Below are 17,794 nucleotides of genomic sequence, written 5' to 3' on the forward strand. Positions count from 1 at the left end.
AAAATGGGCCAAATTTAATAGCTTAAAATGGCATTTTCAGTGAAGGAAATTGAATGCAGATGACCGCATCCCCAGGTATGGTATTTTTAATAAAAGGCTGTGCTCCATGAACAAACGCAACTCTTGAGTAACACCAAACTAGGGATGCTTCTACTCAGTGGACCTGGGCCAGTAAAGAAATGTTTCAGGTTGCTAAGGCCTTGAGGACTAGTCCCATGTATATGTTGATCAGGTGGGCACTTTATTTTCTACCTAATTTGCTAATTGGATGTAGCACGGAATTCTTGGACAAAAGTAAATGCACTGTTAATCCCTCTCTGTGATCTGATGCAAAGAAGTGGAAAGTGTTCCTTTCGTAAGTCACAGAAGAGTAGTATTTACGGAGCTAGCGGTGTTTGCATTCTTCCCCTGAAGTCAAGCAATGATGGCTCTGAAGCTGTCAGGTGCCATGAGAATCTGTCAGTGCCCAAGTGATGTGCAGGCCATATAAATAAAAATGTAAGAACAGTGGGGAATGGCCTAGCTTGTAAATATATCCCAGTTCACAACCTGAAGGGGATTGATTGAAGTCCTAGTGGGAACAAAATAGCTCACATTTTTGAGGGGACGGTCTGTGAGAAGTTACCAGCCCAGTCGTTTTCCCTCAGCATCCTCCAGCGGGATGGCAAGTTTGCCGCGACAAAAGGCAAGGCTAGCCAAAGACACTTAGCGGTTTGAGGCAAAGGACAAGATGGCAACACCAGACCACCACCACTTCAGTGTACAAAAACCGATTGAACTGGTGGTTGAATCTTCAACAACATCCTCTCAGTAGTGTGCAGGGAAAAGTGAGTCACGACACGCAGTTGTGGCCAAAAACCATGAACTCAATAGTAAGTTGTGTGTGTGTGTGTGTGTGTGTGTGTGTGTGTGTGTGTGACATGCTGTATGATTTGCATCTGGAAAATCCAAGGGCGGAGGATTCCCTGAGTGGAAGAGAGGTTCTTTCAAGAGCTCCTCAGCTTACCACCCTCTCTTCCTCAGCAAACTTTGGCTGGGAATGAGCCCCTGTGAAAAACCCCTCTGTGTGTGGGAGCCAGGCTCAGTTCCTACAGCTTGCTTTGTGTTGGGCAGCCCCCCCCCACCCCACAGCTGGTGTGGGGAGCGGTGAAACTGGCAGTGCTGATGCTATAAATATTCGCTCCAGGATTAACTTGCCAGCTGGTCTTGACCATTCAGGAGTCTGGAAAACTGCCAGATGGAAGGGCCCCAGGGAGACACATTCGCCCTGTGTTTGCCATCTGTCGGGCAGGCTCAGTTGGTGGTCTGGCATCCTGTGTGGTGGACACAGCCACCTGGCAGGCCCAGTTGGTGCTTTGGTTCCTCACTGGTGCACGCACGGGTCCGATGTGCTCCTCCAGGGTTGGGGCACTAACCTACTTGGTATAGTCATTATATTTCTACAAGCCACATAGGCAAGTCAACATGGAGAGGGGAAGGAGACGGAATTGGTGATGGGCATATTTTTCAGTGAAACTTCACATAAACGGCTTCATATAGCAAAGTGGTCCGTCCATCCCCAATTACAAGTGGTCTTGAACAATTAAACCTATAGACCGCTTGATGTCTATTACTCTGTAAGGGACCATGAATGCCTCAGGCAGAGTGAATGCCTCATACCTTGCTTGGTATTGCCACATGCAGATCCCCACCATACATTCAAAGCACATTCAGTGCACGTTTAAAGCACATGACCTCCCCGAATAATCATGAGAATCATTGTTTCACCCTCATACAGCTACAATTCCCAGTCCCCTTAACAAAATACAGTTCCCAGGAATTTTTTTTGGGGGGGGGGGAAAGAGGAAGTTTTGTGCTTTGGATGTGTGTTGAATATGTTCAAAATCTCTGGGGTGGATCTGCCCCACAATGTTTAAGGATGCTGTACAGATCTCTGCCTCAAAAGATGCCGATGCAATAATGACCATGTCATGACGGAATAACTGCTGGACTTTTCAGTTGAGGGGTGTCACCTGCCTTCAAGCATCATATTCATATAACAGACCAGCAGCCTCCTGCAACTTGGACAACAACTCTCATCAGCCCCAGCCAGAGTAGTAGCCAATGGCCATGAGAGCTGGAAATTGGGGGAGCCTTCTAGGGAGACCTTGCTTAGTGTCTGCTTAAGGTTCTACATCAGGTACCCCCAAACTGCGGCCCTCCAGATGTTTTGGCCTACAACTCCCATAATCCCTAGCTAACAGGACCAGTGGTCAGGGATGATGGGAATTGTAGTCCAAAACATCTGGAGGGCCAAAGTTTGGGGATGCCTGCTCTACATGGCTTGAGAATTTGCTATGCAGAACCTAGGAGAGGAGGCCAGAACTGGGGATTGTCAGTTCAGTGAAGTATTATGTAGTTGGGACATTGTAGCTTGTACAACGCATCTGGTGTCTGGCAGTCTGAGATGTTTAGAGCTTCATACTGCGCCTGGCCAACTCCTACTAGGTCAGGGATGGGATGGGGACCCTAGACTCTCCAGATGTTGCTGGACCACAGCACTCATCATCCCTGCCCATTAGGTTTGCTAGCTGGGGATGTGGGATTTGGAGTCTGACAATATCTAGTGGGCTAAGTCGTTCAATGCACTATGAAAATGAAGGGTTGCAATTGGAAAGCATTGGTCGCCCTGCTCATAATGTTTCAAAATCTTTGGCTTCTCACTAGTAGGAATTAAGAATGGCCTGGGATTTTCCTTCAATGTTCCACGAAAGGTTGCAACTAAAATTCTGTGTGATTCAGCCTCTATTGGATCTTGGGTATACTGGGATTGATAAGAGATGTTTGCTTGCAGGGGCTAAGACTTATTCTTCTGGTGAAGGTGTGTTGGGAATGAGGTGGATTTCTGCATGTTCTCCAAAGCATCCAAGATGGGCAGAACTCTGATCTGGAACTTAACGGAGCTGGTTCTAATGGAGTTTGTGCTTTAGAAGAAAGAGTCCTGTTGCAGGGATGGGTTCCCAACAGTATGTGGCTTTGTGTCGGTCAGCCCATAGAAAAAAGGGTATTCTGTGGACTAGGAGTGGGGAACCAAAAAGTGTGGGGAGTGCTGTGAAGAAGAGTGAGCAGGGTTCTTGGAATGAGTGGGGATTCAGTGGGGGTCTGCCCCATAGAAGAAGGGGTAGTGCATGGAACAAGGGTAGGAGAACATGAATTTGACAGCAAATTTCATCTCCTTATTCTTCTTCTCCCAGCGGTAAATGGCCAGGACTAGCAACCGCCCACCCACCTTTCGCCCCATCACCAGAAAGCTGCCGCTGAGGTCATCAAGCTGGGGGCAGGGGCAGGCACCTGCGTTCTTCATGTGCAGCACCAGCTTCTTGGTGTCCTTGCGCTTCAACGGCCCCACTTTGAGCAGCTTCTTCTTCTTCTGTGCAGCCACCAATCGCCTCTCCCCATTCTCTTTCTTGATCTCCTTGATGCGCATCTTCACCACTGTAGGGGGAAATGGGAAGCAGATTGTGTTAGGAGCTTACAGACAATTGGGTGAAGTCAAAGTGAAGGAACAAGAAGAGGGGTGTGTGAGTTCATAAGGACAGGGATTAGGAGGATTGGCTTGATTGGCTTGATTGACAGCTATGCATGTGGCCCTGTTTTTTTTAAAAAAAGTCACCAAGGGGAGATGAGTAGGTAATAGAGTTGGGTCACACAGATTGTCAGGATCTGGTTTGTCTCCTCTGACTGAATGAGAGGTCGTGGAATTCCTCTTTAACTTCCTGTTGAGTACATTTGTTTGTAAATGATAGATTTGTATTTGACAAAAAGACAAGCCACCATCTGTTAAGCTTTGGGCACACTGGTTCTCTATAAACCCATCACTGGTTCATTGGAGAAAGGTTCCTCAACAGGTGCAAGTCATCCTGGTTTTGTCCTTAGTCCAGGAGTGGAACAAAACATGCTCCAGCCTACTCCTACAAAAACCAGAAATGAAAGAAAATATCTCTGTCTGTATGCCACAAATAAACAACACAAAAATCAAGGTTAAAAAAAAGCTATAAATAAATAATATACAGTAGTGTATTTTCCACCTTTCTATAATGTCAACGTAATAACTATAGGGCCAAAAAATGCATTTGCAATATTTATGCAAGCATGTGATGATAATAGAATTTGACCTTATAAAAGATTTGAAAGCAAGGTTACAACAATCTAAAAGCTTAGGAAGCACAACCTTGCACAGAACCTGTGCAATTAAAAAAACTTCAGATGGCCGATTCCACAATTGTAGTAAGAGTCATATGGCAACAACATGTAGAAAAACATGGAGAAACTCAGTGCAATCAATAAAATACAATCAATATTATTCAGTGAAGTTCTGTGACCCCCTTGGATCCCAAATGCCTCTCAACTTGGTCAGCTGCAGTGGCATATATTCTTGTACAGAAGTTCCTTATGCAGGAGTTCTAAATGACATTTTAAAATAAATAATGTCTTTGATTGCTATGAATTGATGGTTGTATTTTCTAAGCTTTTAGATATATATTTTTTGCATCCTTGTTTTTAATCTGTGTGTTTAGAATAAGATCAAATTCTATTCTCATCACATGCCTGTATACATATAGTGCCAGTAATGCATTTACAATAGCAAGTAGGTCGGATTCATAAAAAGGTGGAAAATGCAGTATATTTTAATAGCTTTTTTGGGGAAGTACAAAGTTAGTTACATCAAGGATCAATTTTGTTGACTACAGCAGGACTTTGAAGCTGCTGCATAATCGTGGAAACCACTGTGATTGTATCCATGCACTGATTTTCTATGTGAAGAGGATCCTATGGATGGCTGGGAGCCATATAATATGGAGGGAAAATATCTCATGTGAAGTGGTTCTCGGCCTCCCATACATCATGCACAAGATACATAGTTGATGATCCAAATTGCCTGGTCTTGTGTGTTGAGAAAAAAATGGTGTTCTACCCTGGAACAACTTGCCACCAGCACGTATGATGTGTGTTAAAGAGAGATGTTAAAGGTGTTGATTTCTGACCATTTTCTGGACAGCTCTCTCCTGTGTATATCTTGTTAGTACCAGCAATATAAGCTGCCCTTTGGTCATGCTGAAATCTGAAGCAAAAAGAGCTGCTGCTGGGTGGATACTGTACTGTTTTGTTTTAACTTTTTTTTTTAACCACACTGTGTCAGCCTGAACCCTCTTTGCCATGGTCAACTGGGAACATCACTGTTGAAGCCAAGACTTCATCAAAGAGATGGATGCCTCGAAGGGGAGTTGCTGGGAGAGAGATCTGACAATCCTCTCCGATCATTGCCTCCTATTTTCAGCATTTAACTGTTTTTCTGGGATTATCATCTGAAGTAGCAGGCCGGCCTCCTTCCTTCTGGAACGAGGCACATCACGTTTTATTTTTATGATGATTTGTTTAAAAAATGTGTATGTTGCTTTTCCAGTATAAACAGTCTTCAGGGCAATGAACGAATTCTGCATTGTGTTAAGCATAATTAAGCCAAAATTAACATAGATTAAAAAATACAGATGATAAAAAAAACACCAGCAGAAATAATACCGATGAAATAGTTACAAGTAGTTAATAGCTTAAGCAAACAGACAAGCAGGCTCGACATGCTTTCTTTGCTTATTTTGCATGTTTATCCTTGTTTCCTGCTAGGAACACAAGTCCATGTCTCACCCTCCCTCCCCACAACATCCTACCCTCACATTAACCCTATAAAGTTAGTTGGACTAGGCTAAGGTCACCCAGTGAGTTCTATGGCCAAGTGGGGATTTGTACCTTGGTTTCTTCAGACCTGGAGCCCCGCCTCCAGAATGCTGGTCTTAACTTTTATTTATATATTTCTGCAACATGTCATTCGCACAATAATAGTGCATTAATTATTGGTTTAGACTGGACCACTCACACATCATTCCACTTTACTAATTGTTCTGCAATGCTACCCCGATGTTACCACATTATTGCCATCTGCAGGGATACCTTGCGCTATAGTGCAAAACCAACCGACCAACACTTGAACCTTTGCCGCATGGAAAGTTACAGGAGCTCAGCAGGCAGCTACAGGCCATTCATAGATTGGAAAGTAAACTGTATAGGTGCCCTAAAACCTTCGTACACACAGACACTATTGAAAGTGGGATCCACTATAACCACCTGAATAACATAATGAGAACAAATCAAGATTGCAGAATTAAATAGATGTCTGGGGTCCTAGTTCAACGGTCTAATCACAGGCCTACCATCTAAAAGATATTGTTTGTGCCAAGCTAATCTACGTGGGGAGGCAATCCACATCCAGGGTCTTTCCACCTAAAAGAGCCTCTTCCCTAATTTCCAGATGTGGAAGTACTCAAAGGGTCTTGCATAGCATGCAGGTTCAGATGGTGGTTCTTCAGATACCTTGGACTCAGTCTGCTCCAAAACATAAGAAGCTGCCTTACACTGAGTCATACTAATAGTTCAATATTCTCTACACACCAGGGGTGACTAACCACGTGGCCCTTCCCATGTTGGACTCAAACTCTCATCAGCCTCGGTCAGTTATCAGGGATGATTGGGTCCAACAATATTTGGAGCAACACAGGCCTTAGCCACTCCAGTGGTAACCAGACAGTGGTAGATAGTGACTCTGCAGAGCTTTGGACAGTGGTTTTTCCCCATTCCACCTGGAATGCTGGGGATTAAATCTGGGACCCTCTGCCAGCAAAATACAAGCTCTGTCCTAAGCAATGGAGTGGAGTTGTAAGGCTTTCTAGGTTGAAACAGTCCCTTGCTTTGGGCCAGAAACAAGCTGGAAGGCTGTTGGAGTTCTGATGGCAAAGGCTGGGGTTCAAGGGGAGCTTTGCCTCCCAGCAAGTTGTAGAAGATAGGGAAATGCAAGTAAAGAATTTGCAACACCTTCTCAACAGTTGTTCTGCGGAGCTTCAGCTTCACTCTCAGATGCCCCAAGTGGAGACTCCCCAATCCCGGCTGCTTTGAATGGATGACTCACCAAAGTCACTAGAACACATTTGTTCCATGATGCCATCTGCCTTGTGCTCCATCTCACATTGGGTGCAGATCTTTGACACTGCAAGATGGAAAAAGAGTGAGTCCTCATGAAATATACTCGGAGTCGAGAGTGAATTTCATGCTCTTTATTCAGCTCTTAGTCATCAAGGAGAAGAAGAGAAGAATGCCCTTTCCCCCAACCATCTGCTTATATACATTATTTACACAATGGGCTTTGCGTGATTGGCTACTTCAGGGCTACACCTGTGGGCCAATCAGTTTGTGGATTGACTTCTGCCAGCAGCCTGATTGGCTGCTCCTGCAGGCCAATCAGGTTGCGGATTCACTTCCACCTGGAGTTGGATTGGGTGGCTCCTGCGGACCAATCAGACTGCTGATTCTGGATCCTATTGTTCTATGATTCAGCTCAGTACATAACACCTCACCTGCCAAATGTTTGGGACATTGCTCACAGCTCTGGCCCTGCAACTTCCTGTCTGTATTCTCATGGGCAGCCCACATCTCATAATGATTATTTTCAATCCCAGTTCATCTGCCTCATCACGAACTTTCTTTGGCCTGTCATGAAGTATCTTGAACTAACAGAAGGTTTGGGAGTTTGGCTCACTCAAACAGGAAGCCCGTAATCCTTATTGGAAAGCCTTTTCAACAGCTGGATAAGACTTCTTCTTCTTCTTCTTTTTGAGGGGGGAATACTTGTTTCTCATTTAACTGATTCTTTATCCACCTCTTAATTTCCCCCATTATACAAACCTCTATCCCTGCCCCAGTTAAATAACATTCCATTTAATTTTACCATCTTCCTGCCCACTAAACGTTTGCGTGTGAGGGTTAAAAGGATAGAAATCAAAGGAGACATTTGATGGGAGAGGATGAGGGAAACGAAGGCTCTGTGTTGTATGACGCGAACCTGTCAGTCAAGGGCAAAAAGACATTCTGGTGGTCTGGGCTGACTGGCGGGAATAGCCTGAAGTGTAGGCTAAGCCAGTGATGCTCAAACATTTCTCCCCACGGACCACTTGAAAATTGCTGAGGGTCTTAGCAGACCAGTTAATGATTTTTCTGCTTGTCGTAACAATTGTAATGTGCCGGGCTATACGCTGCATGGTTTTGTATAGTATTTTGTATTGCTTCTTTTATTTTTTTCTATTGTGCTACAATTTGAATTCTATGGAATAATAAGAATAATAACTTACAATAAATAAAAGAAGCAATAAAAAATACAATTAAAAATTGCTGTGAGCATTTAATATGAACATGCCATGGATCACCTGAATGAATCTTGGGGACCTCTGATGGTCCATGAGCCACAGTTGGGGATCCCTTGGGCTAAGAACGGTCATGCCGTGTCTCCAGCAGTGATGAATGAAGCTGAGGACCATTTTGTGTCCTAGGGTGGGTTAAATGAGATGTAGCACCACCCTGCTTCTCTTCAGAGAAGAAGAAAGACAGAGAAGCAGAGAGAAGGAGTAAGGAGACAAGGGTTGGCCTAGATGTAAAAGAGGACAGAGCACCTTTATATTTTAATAGTTAGGTAGAAGAGGTATTTTTTTGTGTGAAGCTGATCCTTATGAGGCTCCCAGCTTTATACCAACATTAAAAGTGCAAGACATCCTTTGCCTCCAGTTACCCCCAGCATATATATATATATGCTACAAAAAACTAAAAGTATGAAAGGGGAGTGTGACCTGAAATTTGCATGAAGACATTGTTTCTTTAGCCTTTTCAAACTTGCCCCTAACTTTATAGGACACATAACCCAGCCATCTGCTCTATAGGTGAGCATGTCGAGATCCTTACAGACATAGGAGAGTCTGTAAGTTGGGTCACTAACTTAATACTGGCATGAAACAAAGAATAGAACAGGACATCTCTGGTGCCCTCCTGAAGCCACACACAGAGAAATGTCATTATAACAAGTTAGTAGGTGTTCCTTAGCATCCCAGATCTGGTACGGATGATCAATCTTTGGGGGTGCCATCGCTCAGGGTATTCTACCTGGTGTTGGTGAGTGGAGAGTTCATTTTCATTTCAACAAGTTATCACTTAGCACTGTAATGTCTAACCAGTGTGCTGAGAAACTATAAAATGATAAAATTGTGAAAATTAACCATAAAACCAGCAAGTCAGTAAAGCTCTTAAAATGCCTGCCTTAAGCTCCATTGCTGTTCTAGAATTTGCATCCCTTCGCCAAGGGTCTCCCACCTCCACCAGCTATTCTACAGTTTTGAGAGTCAAGCCCATAGGACTTCCTTGGAGATCAGAGGCAGGGTTGTTTAGGAGGGCAATTTTTCAATGGATGGTGTTAAGTTAGATGTTGGAAGTGATGACTAGGAAGAAGCAGGAAGTGTGCTTGGAGCTTGCTAGACTTTGGATTCCAAGGTCTGTGCTAACAGGCAATATTTGTCCTACTCCTGGTTCCCTGCCTGTTCATTTGTAAATAAACAGATTTTCGCAGCCGCACCATAAATCTCTGCTGCTCACTCCTCCAAGCAGTGATCCTCCTAGGAAAATGATCCTGCAAAGGCTCCTCTGAATTTCCCACTTGTTTGGGGAGTGAAATATCCTGTGCCTCCAAGGATACTCCTGAATTCAAAATGAGCCTGATGGAAACTCATCCATGAAAAATGTTGCTCCAGGAGAGGAGTGTTGAAATATGCGACCATGGATTTTGGGAGATTCCCTCCACCCCACCCAGTGTGCACAAAACAAGGTTGCCATATGCACTTAAAGTGGGGATTTGTAAGGTACCCTATTCCACTGACTACCGGTAGTAGGAGAAGCTATAGAGAAGTCATGGATTCTGGCTCCTGTTTCCAATCTTACCAAGTGCCTTGTCCTATGCTATACATCTCTTTGGATGTTCTTCTCTGTTCAATTGGACACTGCCTCCCAGTGGTTGTTCTGTGCTAAAGAATTTGCTATTGATCACACATTGGTAGATATGTATGTTTGCTGCACTTGCTTTCCCAGTGCATTCTTTAAGCCCTGTAGCCTGCTTCTGACCCCCCAAATTAGAGTTTTAGCAGTGTGTTTTCAGGACCCACCCTATTCCCATGACTGTAACCTGGTTTAATGCAATTAAGGATTATTTTTACAGATTTGAAATCTTCAGCAGAGACTGTCCTAGAAACTGATAGGAAGCTGCCCCGCTGGGAGTGTGCTGTGTCTCTGCAAGGGAACAGATACAGGGCAAATGGTCAGATGGATGGTTCGCCCTCTGTTGGGATGCTGCTGCTTTTGTAAAGATGCTGCTTCTGAAAAGGGACTTTTGGAGGTGTTATCTCAAGGACAAGGAAAGCCCTATATAGAGCAGGGTAGGGAACCCGTGGAACTTCAGGCGTTATTGGACTCCAACTCCCCTCGGCCCCTACTCAGCAGAGCCCAATGGGTAGAGATGATGGGAGTTGTAATTTTAGACCACAGGTTCCCTGTTCCTGTCATATAGCAGCATTCAAGAAAGAATCAAAAGATCAACATATGCATAAGCTCATCGTTGCAGTATGCTATTTCAACATAATGAAATGGGAAATTATGTAAACTTCACGAAAGGAACACCACAAATATTGTGAGTGTTGAGAAAGCCACTTACTACTCTCATTTCGCAACTGTGACAGGATATTTTCTCAGAGTCTCAAGTACTGTACAGTATAATGTCTCACAGCAAACGTAATGAGAAACTGCCTGGTCTTGGGGCATGAAAGAGAAAGGAGAGATGATTTTCAGCTTTGAAGCCACTTGCCACTACCAGATCAGGAAAAGGCTTGGATAAGCAATGAACATGGGGACAAAACTCCAGTTCTGGGCCTAGCCCTTCTGGACTATACCCTTAAAGACTGACAGTCTCTTGCACACTTTGCAATACCAGCAGCACTTTGAACGATAACCTGAGCCAGGAGCAGCAAGAGCCGAGCTGGATGCATGTGTGAACCTCTTACCCTAGGAGCCAAGGTCTAACGGGCTCCTACCCTTATCCAGTGCCCTGTTGGCTGTATGCCTGAGCCTCTTACCCTAAGAGCCAAGGTCTAATGGGCAGGATGAGTTTGGGGTTCTGTAAGAGAGACATTGCCTCCCGGACAACCTCTTAGCACAGGTCCTTTTCCCCATCGCAGTCTCCCCATGCCGTTACCTGGTGGCTGAGTTGCCTGGCTGTTTCCAAACTGCACAGCGATGCACAGGTCGTTGTCGAAGGGAAACTTGTTGCAGTTGAGCATGTCAGGCCAAGGGAAGCCGTAGGATTCCATGACAGGAGCGCACGAGTCGCGCACCACCTCGCACAGCGATCGGCATGGGTAGATGGGCCGGTCCAGGCAGACAGGTGCAAAGAGGGAGCACAGGAAAAGCTGTGTGTCGGAATGGCACCGCTTGGCCAGCAGGGGCACCCAGCTGCTGGCTTGCTGCTTTACCTCTGGCATGGATTCGTGCTCCAGCAGGTTAGGGAGACGCATGCGCTTGTAGCCCACATTGTGGCAGAGCTGCAGGTCGGCCGGGATGTCCACGCACTGGGGCTGCTTAGTGTAGAAGCGTCCATGCTGGAAGTTGTCGGATTGCCAGCTGTAGTAGTCGTACTCCTGACTCACGGACAGCGCCCAGCCCTGCACCAGAACCAGCAGCACAGTGCCCAGGGCATTCCATGGGCAGGGTGACATCATGGCTCAGAGACACTCCCCTCGAGGCTCCCTCGGCTGCAGGGGAGAGAGAGGGAGAGAACGTGGAACTCTGGTTGCCACGAGCGCCGATGGGAGCCAAGCTGAATGGGGGGCACTGTCTGGGCCAAGCCCAGCCAAGGAGCCAACACCTGCCTCTTAAAACGGGTGTGCCTGCACCTAGGCAAGCAAAAGCATTCTCCCCCAAGGTTGTATCTGGCACTATCGGTGGGATGAAGTGAGCTGAAGCTAGATTAAGTTGAAGTCTCTGCTCTGGGCTGTTTAGCACCACCCCCTCTAGGTTTCCAAAGCAGTCTCTTGGGGGGAACCGGCAGCCAATCTTCACCAGGCATGCTCCCCCCCTCCCAGGATTGAGTTGGGAGCCAGCCACAAGGATGTCCCCACCTCCAAGTCTGGGCCGCTCCTCCAGCCCTCTCTCTTTCTTCCTCCCCCTCCTGCTTTCCAGCTCTCTCCCTCTCCACCCCCCTTCCCATTCCCTGCGCACACAGGCACCAGGGCCCAGCTGGCAGGACTATGAAATGCCATGAAGCAGTCGGTGTTGGGCAGTAGATTTCAGGAAGGGTGCAATTTTCCTGCCTCATATCTGAAGTGCTCTTAATACCGAACTCCTGTCCAGAGAAGGCTCTCTGCTAAGTGGTGTGCATGTGTGTGCTTGTTTTGCTTCAAGCATAAAAATATCTGTGGCCAGGACTGATAAACACATTTGCAATACCTGCTCATTGCATTCAATAGACTCTCTGAGATGGCTGAATAATATCCAACTCACCACTACTAACTAAATGTTTAAATGATCCTCTACACATGAAAATGACCATCTATTCATTTTGTTGACCAGGTTATACAGATGAATGATGTTGGTGTGGAAGCCCAACTATCCCTTTTGCAACTCGAGAGAAGCAAATGTCAGAAAAAGAAACTTGAATTTGCCACTGGGCTCTGGTACATTTGTGGGAGGGGATAGGCTTATATGGGAATATAGGGCATTACAAGGGCCAGTGCTGGATACCAGGTGGGTGCCCAGTAAATGCCTGAAGTTTAATTGAAGAGATGATTTAATGTGGGAAGTATAATGGAACATTATACTTACCACATTAAATCAAACAAATGCCACAGATTGCTATCAATGATTCTAAGCTGACCAAGTGAGAAACTTGGATCACTGAAGACTGCCTAGCTATGAACCACATTCTACAACATCGTTAGCTGCATGAAGGTTGCAAGTCCATTCATCTGGGTACACTAACATTCAAAACCAAGTCAACAAGATTATGTCTAAAGCTAAAGCAAATTAGGGTTGTCAAATGTCAGGAACCCCCCCCCCTCCATCCTCGCAAGTTATTTTGTCTTTAACAAAAACCTGATCTGCAGAAACAAGCACGGGAAGCTTATTACGGACAGGAGGTGAGGATTGGTACTGGCTAAACTCTAAAGATCAAAGTGCTGTTGAAAGCAGAGAACCAGGAGCAAGTAATAAATTTGGTAGCCTTACATGTTGATTACAGGAACAGTATACATATTTGAATGCAGTACACATTCAAAAGGCAGAGGCTTTGTGTATTCTAGTGCCAGAACAAACACCAAGTTCCGCTTCAAGCCTTAAGAAAAACGAAGCAGCAGCATTCCAATATAGTCTGTGCTCACCCATCATGGTAAACCATAGTTAATTGTTTACCATGAATGTGCAGGTGTCTGTCACTTTCCCCCTCCCTAGGGGAAACAACAAACCACAGTCCCTGGCTTAGCTCTGTGAGGTGTCATGGTTTGTTTTGCTCCAAACAAATGACCATGTAATGTCGAGGTTTGATCTTGGCTTCCTGAATGTGGTTTGCTTGAGCTGTAATCCCTCATAGGACTAAGCCAGGGATTGTGGTTTGTTGTTTCAACTAGTGAAGAAGCAAAGCAGGAAGGATATCCTTGTTCATGGTAAGACAGTAACTATAGCAGCCTTCACCAACTTGATGCCTTCCAAATGTTATGGACTTCAGTCCCCATCAGTCCCAGCTAGCATGTCCTTGTGATGGGTGAATTGGGCCATGGAGCGAAGCACATTTGAGCTCACTGAAATCCATTAATTTAAACTCCACCATATAAGCACTCCCCCAGGATCTGAGATAGACAGTGAAATGCTTTTCTATTGGTCTATCTATGGCCCCCTCCACATGCCCTTTTTATTGTGCATGCATGATGATTTGTGCTTATGGTGGCATCATGGCAGATAGACGTGACCTCACTTCCATTACTGTATGCCCCTTGAAGGCACCAGGATTGGACACAAACTGCTTCATTTCCGTGTCCTGTAACTTCCTACTGAAATCCTGCAACTTTTTTTGGTCCAGCTTTTGTTGCACTCTAGTGCAAGGTGCCCTTTCAGATGGCAATAATGTGCTGATATTGGAGAACACCATAGAACAATTAATACAGCAGAATGATGTGTGGACAGTCCAGTAGAAATCCACCACTAATGCACTACTATTGCATCAAGGGCATGTTGTAGAATGCACCCGCAGACAAAACGCCCTATGTTTTTGAGCTTGGAAAAGGCAGGGCAGTTCACAAAAGGAGGAGTTATTCCTACCTCATTGTTTTCCTTGTAGTTCTGCAATGGTTGTACATGCCTTTGAGTCCCTGGAAACAGGCTCGGCTGCAGAGGGTGCCCCTCCTGAGGGCAGGCACCATTAGAAAGAGATTATTATCCACGGTTTATCTGAGCTGTCAGTGGCCCAACCCTTGTGAGGGGACCTCTGCTAACTCCTGAGTATCAATTAGTCATTTCCCTCCTCCTGCGGACTTTGCCCTGTGTGGGGAGGGGAAGCCTCTAGCTGAGTTTGGAGGTGAGCACTCAGTAATGCTGGGCCTGCTTGGAGACTTAGGGAGGAGGAAATATTCTTGCTCATGATGCAGGTGTCAGGATCTGGCTTAGCGGGACAAGAGGAAGCAGCCTGGCAAAAGTCCATTTTGATGGGATAGGCTAAGCCAATATTAACATGTGGAGAACATCAGGTTGGGGGGAAGCTGGGCCCATCTCTCATTCTTGGGGTCTTTTCTCTGTTTTCTTGCAGAGATACATGGAAATGTAGTAAAAGTCAAAGGAAAAGGATCTCCTTTGACTTAAAGTTACTGCCAGGATAGGGATAATTTCACTTGTTGCATGTTTGCTTATTCCACATCTCCTAGGAAGGAAATCATCTAGTTAAGAATAAATCAATCTATATACTTGACCAGAAACTAAAAGGCAGACTTTCAATAAAAATAAAAATAAAAGATAAGAGAATCTCTGCCCCTAATGCTCCCAGTGCTTGAGGTAAAGGAAAGCCTTTGCTGTTCACTTAATCACCTAAATTTAGATACCTTTTAATCAATTTTAATGAGCTACCGCTGTTACAAATAAAGTAGAGGCTTCTCTGTCTTTGAAGCAGTGTTGTAGCTTACCCAGTAGCACCTCTTTGGGCTCAGATTGGGCTTTTCTTCTTTGGATTTCCACAGCCAGCTGAAGCCACAATTTATTTCTGGGGATACCAGAGGTTTTTTTCCTTTATGCTCAGTAATGTTTCCCTCCCTCACCCTTTAATTTTTTTTTTGGACTTAGCATCTAGTCTAATGAAGAATGTTGATGAAGTCCAAAATCTTATTTGCCTCTTTGTGATATTTGGCATTTGCTCTGCTACTCTTGCTCTTACATGACCTATAACTCCTCATCCAATAGTATTACCATCATTTTGAGGTTGGGGTGCCACAGCAGCCTGCGACCCCTTTGTAGCCCCCTCCCAGCCACAGCAGCAGTGGCAGCTGCAAAGGAGGCCACTGTGTGTGGTGACTGTGGCTATGGAGGCACCTTTGACATCTCACATCACTACTTGTCACTGGATCAAGAGTGACAACTAGGCAATGGGAACTGGTTTCAGGACCCAACCAAGGGATCCTGCCCCACCCATCAGGACAACCTTCAGGAGCTCTCTATTCTCCAGATAACACCATAGTTGGGGCATAATGTGACTCTTCTTTATAGTGGGGAAACATTTGTGACATATCTGGGAAGTGAATTGAATAAATTTATTCTGCATTTCAAGTCAAATCACTTGCTACCATCCCCTCTTGCTGGATATCTGAACGCACTGTATGCTCTTCACCCGGTTGCTGTCACATGCAGTTCCTCACATGAACATAGCTCCGTCCACATTTAACTTAAGTGTAGACACGTGCCCAGCCTTGTCATTCCTAGCTGCACTGAAGAGACAAGTCGCTCTTTCTCCCCCGGCCCCATTAATCTGCGGCTGCCAATGCAGCTCAGATAAGATAAAGCCATGGCTTTATCAAGCCCACTGGAATGAGGGGAGGTGGCCTGAGGCCCCCAGGTACCACAGGTAGGAACAAGATAAGCTCAGCAGGCTCTGGGACTGACAGAAAATCACTGGCTCCTGATGAATGTGCTGGGATGAATCAGCGCAGTGTTCAGGGAGCGGGTGGAGAGAAAGGGAGACTGGCAGGCCTTGGGGTGTGAGTGTCATGAGGTGAGACTGTGCAAGAGGAATTTATAAGAGTGTGAAGGTGGACGTAAGTGTGTGCGAATCAGCACTGGGTGTGACTCGGAATAGATGGCTGATTCTCCCCCTTTTCTCTTCTGCTTGAAAAAGGAATCTGTCAGATATGTTGAAACACCAAACTCAGGTGACCCACTCATAGGCAGCAGCATTGCCCAGCTTGCTCTACCTCTTTGAGAACTCCAGAAAAAACTTGGTGTGCAAAATTCTCGGGCAAAGATTTGTGTAAGAAGCTGAGTGCATGTTTCTGTGTGAAGCAGCACCTCCTATAGGCTTCACTTTCTCCTTCCTTCCTGTTTTCATGCCAAGAAATAACCATTCCCAGATGCTGGAGTGGTGGGAAGGGGAGAAAAGTCCCAGTAAACAAGTTGAGGAGAGATCCAGGAACAGGCCGTCCTTGGCTTTGCATGCATGCACAAGTGCATGTAATGTATTTCCCAGGCATGCACCCCAAAGTGCCCCCCCTGTGATTGTAAACACAGTTGCATAGGCATGAGTGGATGTTGATCTCAGTTAAATAACTTTAACCATACTGCTCATTGCAGGAACCAAATCCTTCCAGGACAAAATGTTTCTATAGCCCTTGGATACAGTATGGACATAATTCATGCATAGTCAGAATTAATTGTGCCCCCCCCCACAATCCATTGCTGCTCTGGGGTCTTCCACATCCTACACACCTGATGCTCCTAATGTCCAGTCCCAATTGCCATGTAACTGAGCATACATGTGTTCAAGAGCACACAAGGAGGTTGTACAGTCACTGGCAGTACCTGACAACCTAGCAGTTTGAAAGTATACCAGTGCAAGTAGATAAATAGGTACCGCTGCGGCCGGAAGGTAAACAGCATTTCTGTGCACTCTGGCTTCTGTCATGGTATCCCGTTGCAACCAGAAGTGGTTTAGTCATGCTGGCCACATGACCCAGAAAGCTGTCTGTGGACAAACGCTGGCTCCCTTGGCCTGAAGCGAGATGAGTGCCTCAACCCCATAGTCACCTTTGACTGGACTTAACCGTCCAGGGGTCCTTTACCTTTACTTTTTTGTTTTTTACAGTCACTGGGACTAGAATGCTCACAGCAGTGAAAAAAAGTGTGTTGCGGAGGATTGAGTTGCTGAGCAGAAGAGGCTGAGAAAGTTGGTTGGAATAGTAGGTCTTGAGATTGCCAGGTCTCCAGAGTTTCAGACCCACAGATCTCAGGGCAGGAGAGGAGCCTGGGAAGGAAAAGGTGGCACATGGCAGATGTGGAGAGACCAGGTGGGCTGAGGTAGGGCCAAAGGATGGCTGTGCCTGACCTGATGACGGGTAGAACTGGATGGACATAGAAAGGGAGCAAACTGCAAAAGCACCCCTTAAGCCAAGCAGAAAACAGCCTATCTGCTTTATCACCCTGAAATTTGAGTCCTCTCAGAGACTCTGAGACGAAGGCCAAAACTCTGAAATGTCAAGTCAAATAACCTTGAGATCTGGCAACTCAGCATCATATTTTGAGTACAGTATGGTCCATCAATGCAAGCAGGTGGACTTTCTTCTCTCCTCAACGTGTACAGCTTATGTTATTCAGATTCTGG

General features: G+C 45.6%; 1 protein-coding gene across 1 annotated transcript; it reads right to left on the reverse strand.

Moving 5' to 3' along the window:
* Window positions 1–3,001: 3,001 nt before the first annotated feature.
* SFRP5 (secreted frizzled related protein 5) lies at window positions 3,002–14,394 on the reverse strand. The gene is made up of 4 exons (XM_035133222.3): window positions 14,260–14,394; window positions 11,147–11,702; window positions 6,998–7,075; window positions 3,002–3,474 (listed from the first exon to the last, which is right to left on the reverse strand). Exons 2-4 carry the CDS (start codon window positions 11,667–11,669, stop codon window positions 3,131–3,133), a joined length of 945 nt encoding a protein of 314 aa, XP_034989113.1. The 5' UTR covers window positions 11,670–11,702; window positions 14,260–14,394; the 3' UTR covers window positions 3,002–3,130.
* Window positions 14,395–17,794: the final 3,400 nt, after the last annotated feature.

Source organism: Zootoca vivipara, chromosome 5, assembly GCF_965207765.1.
Source record: "Zootoca vivipara chromosome 5, rZooViv2.hap1.1, whole genome shotgun sequence".
NCBI classification, from domain to species: Eukaryota; Metazoa; Chordata; class Lepidosauria; order Squamata; family Lacertidae; genus Zootoca; species Zootoca vivipara.

Excerpts from the sequence above, each read along its gene's own strand:
- SFRP5 (XM_035133222.3), bottom strand. The coding sequence starts at position 11,669 with ATGATGTCACCCTGCCCATGGAATGCCCTGGGCACTGTGCTGCTGGTT. Across the intron at positions 7,076-11,146 it reads CCAGGCAACTCAGCCACCAG|TGTCAAAGATCTGCACCCAA; the intron begins GTAACGGCATGG and ends TCCATCTTGCAG. Across the intron at positions 3,475-6,997 it reads AATGTGTTCTAGTGACTTTG|TGGTGAAGATGCGCATCAAG; the intron begins GTGAGTCATCCA and ends TTCCCCCTACAG.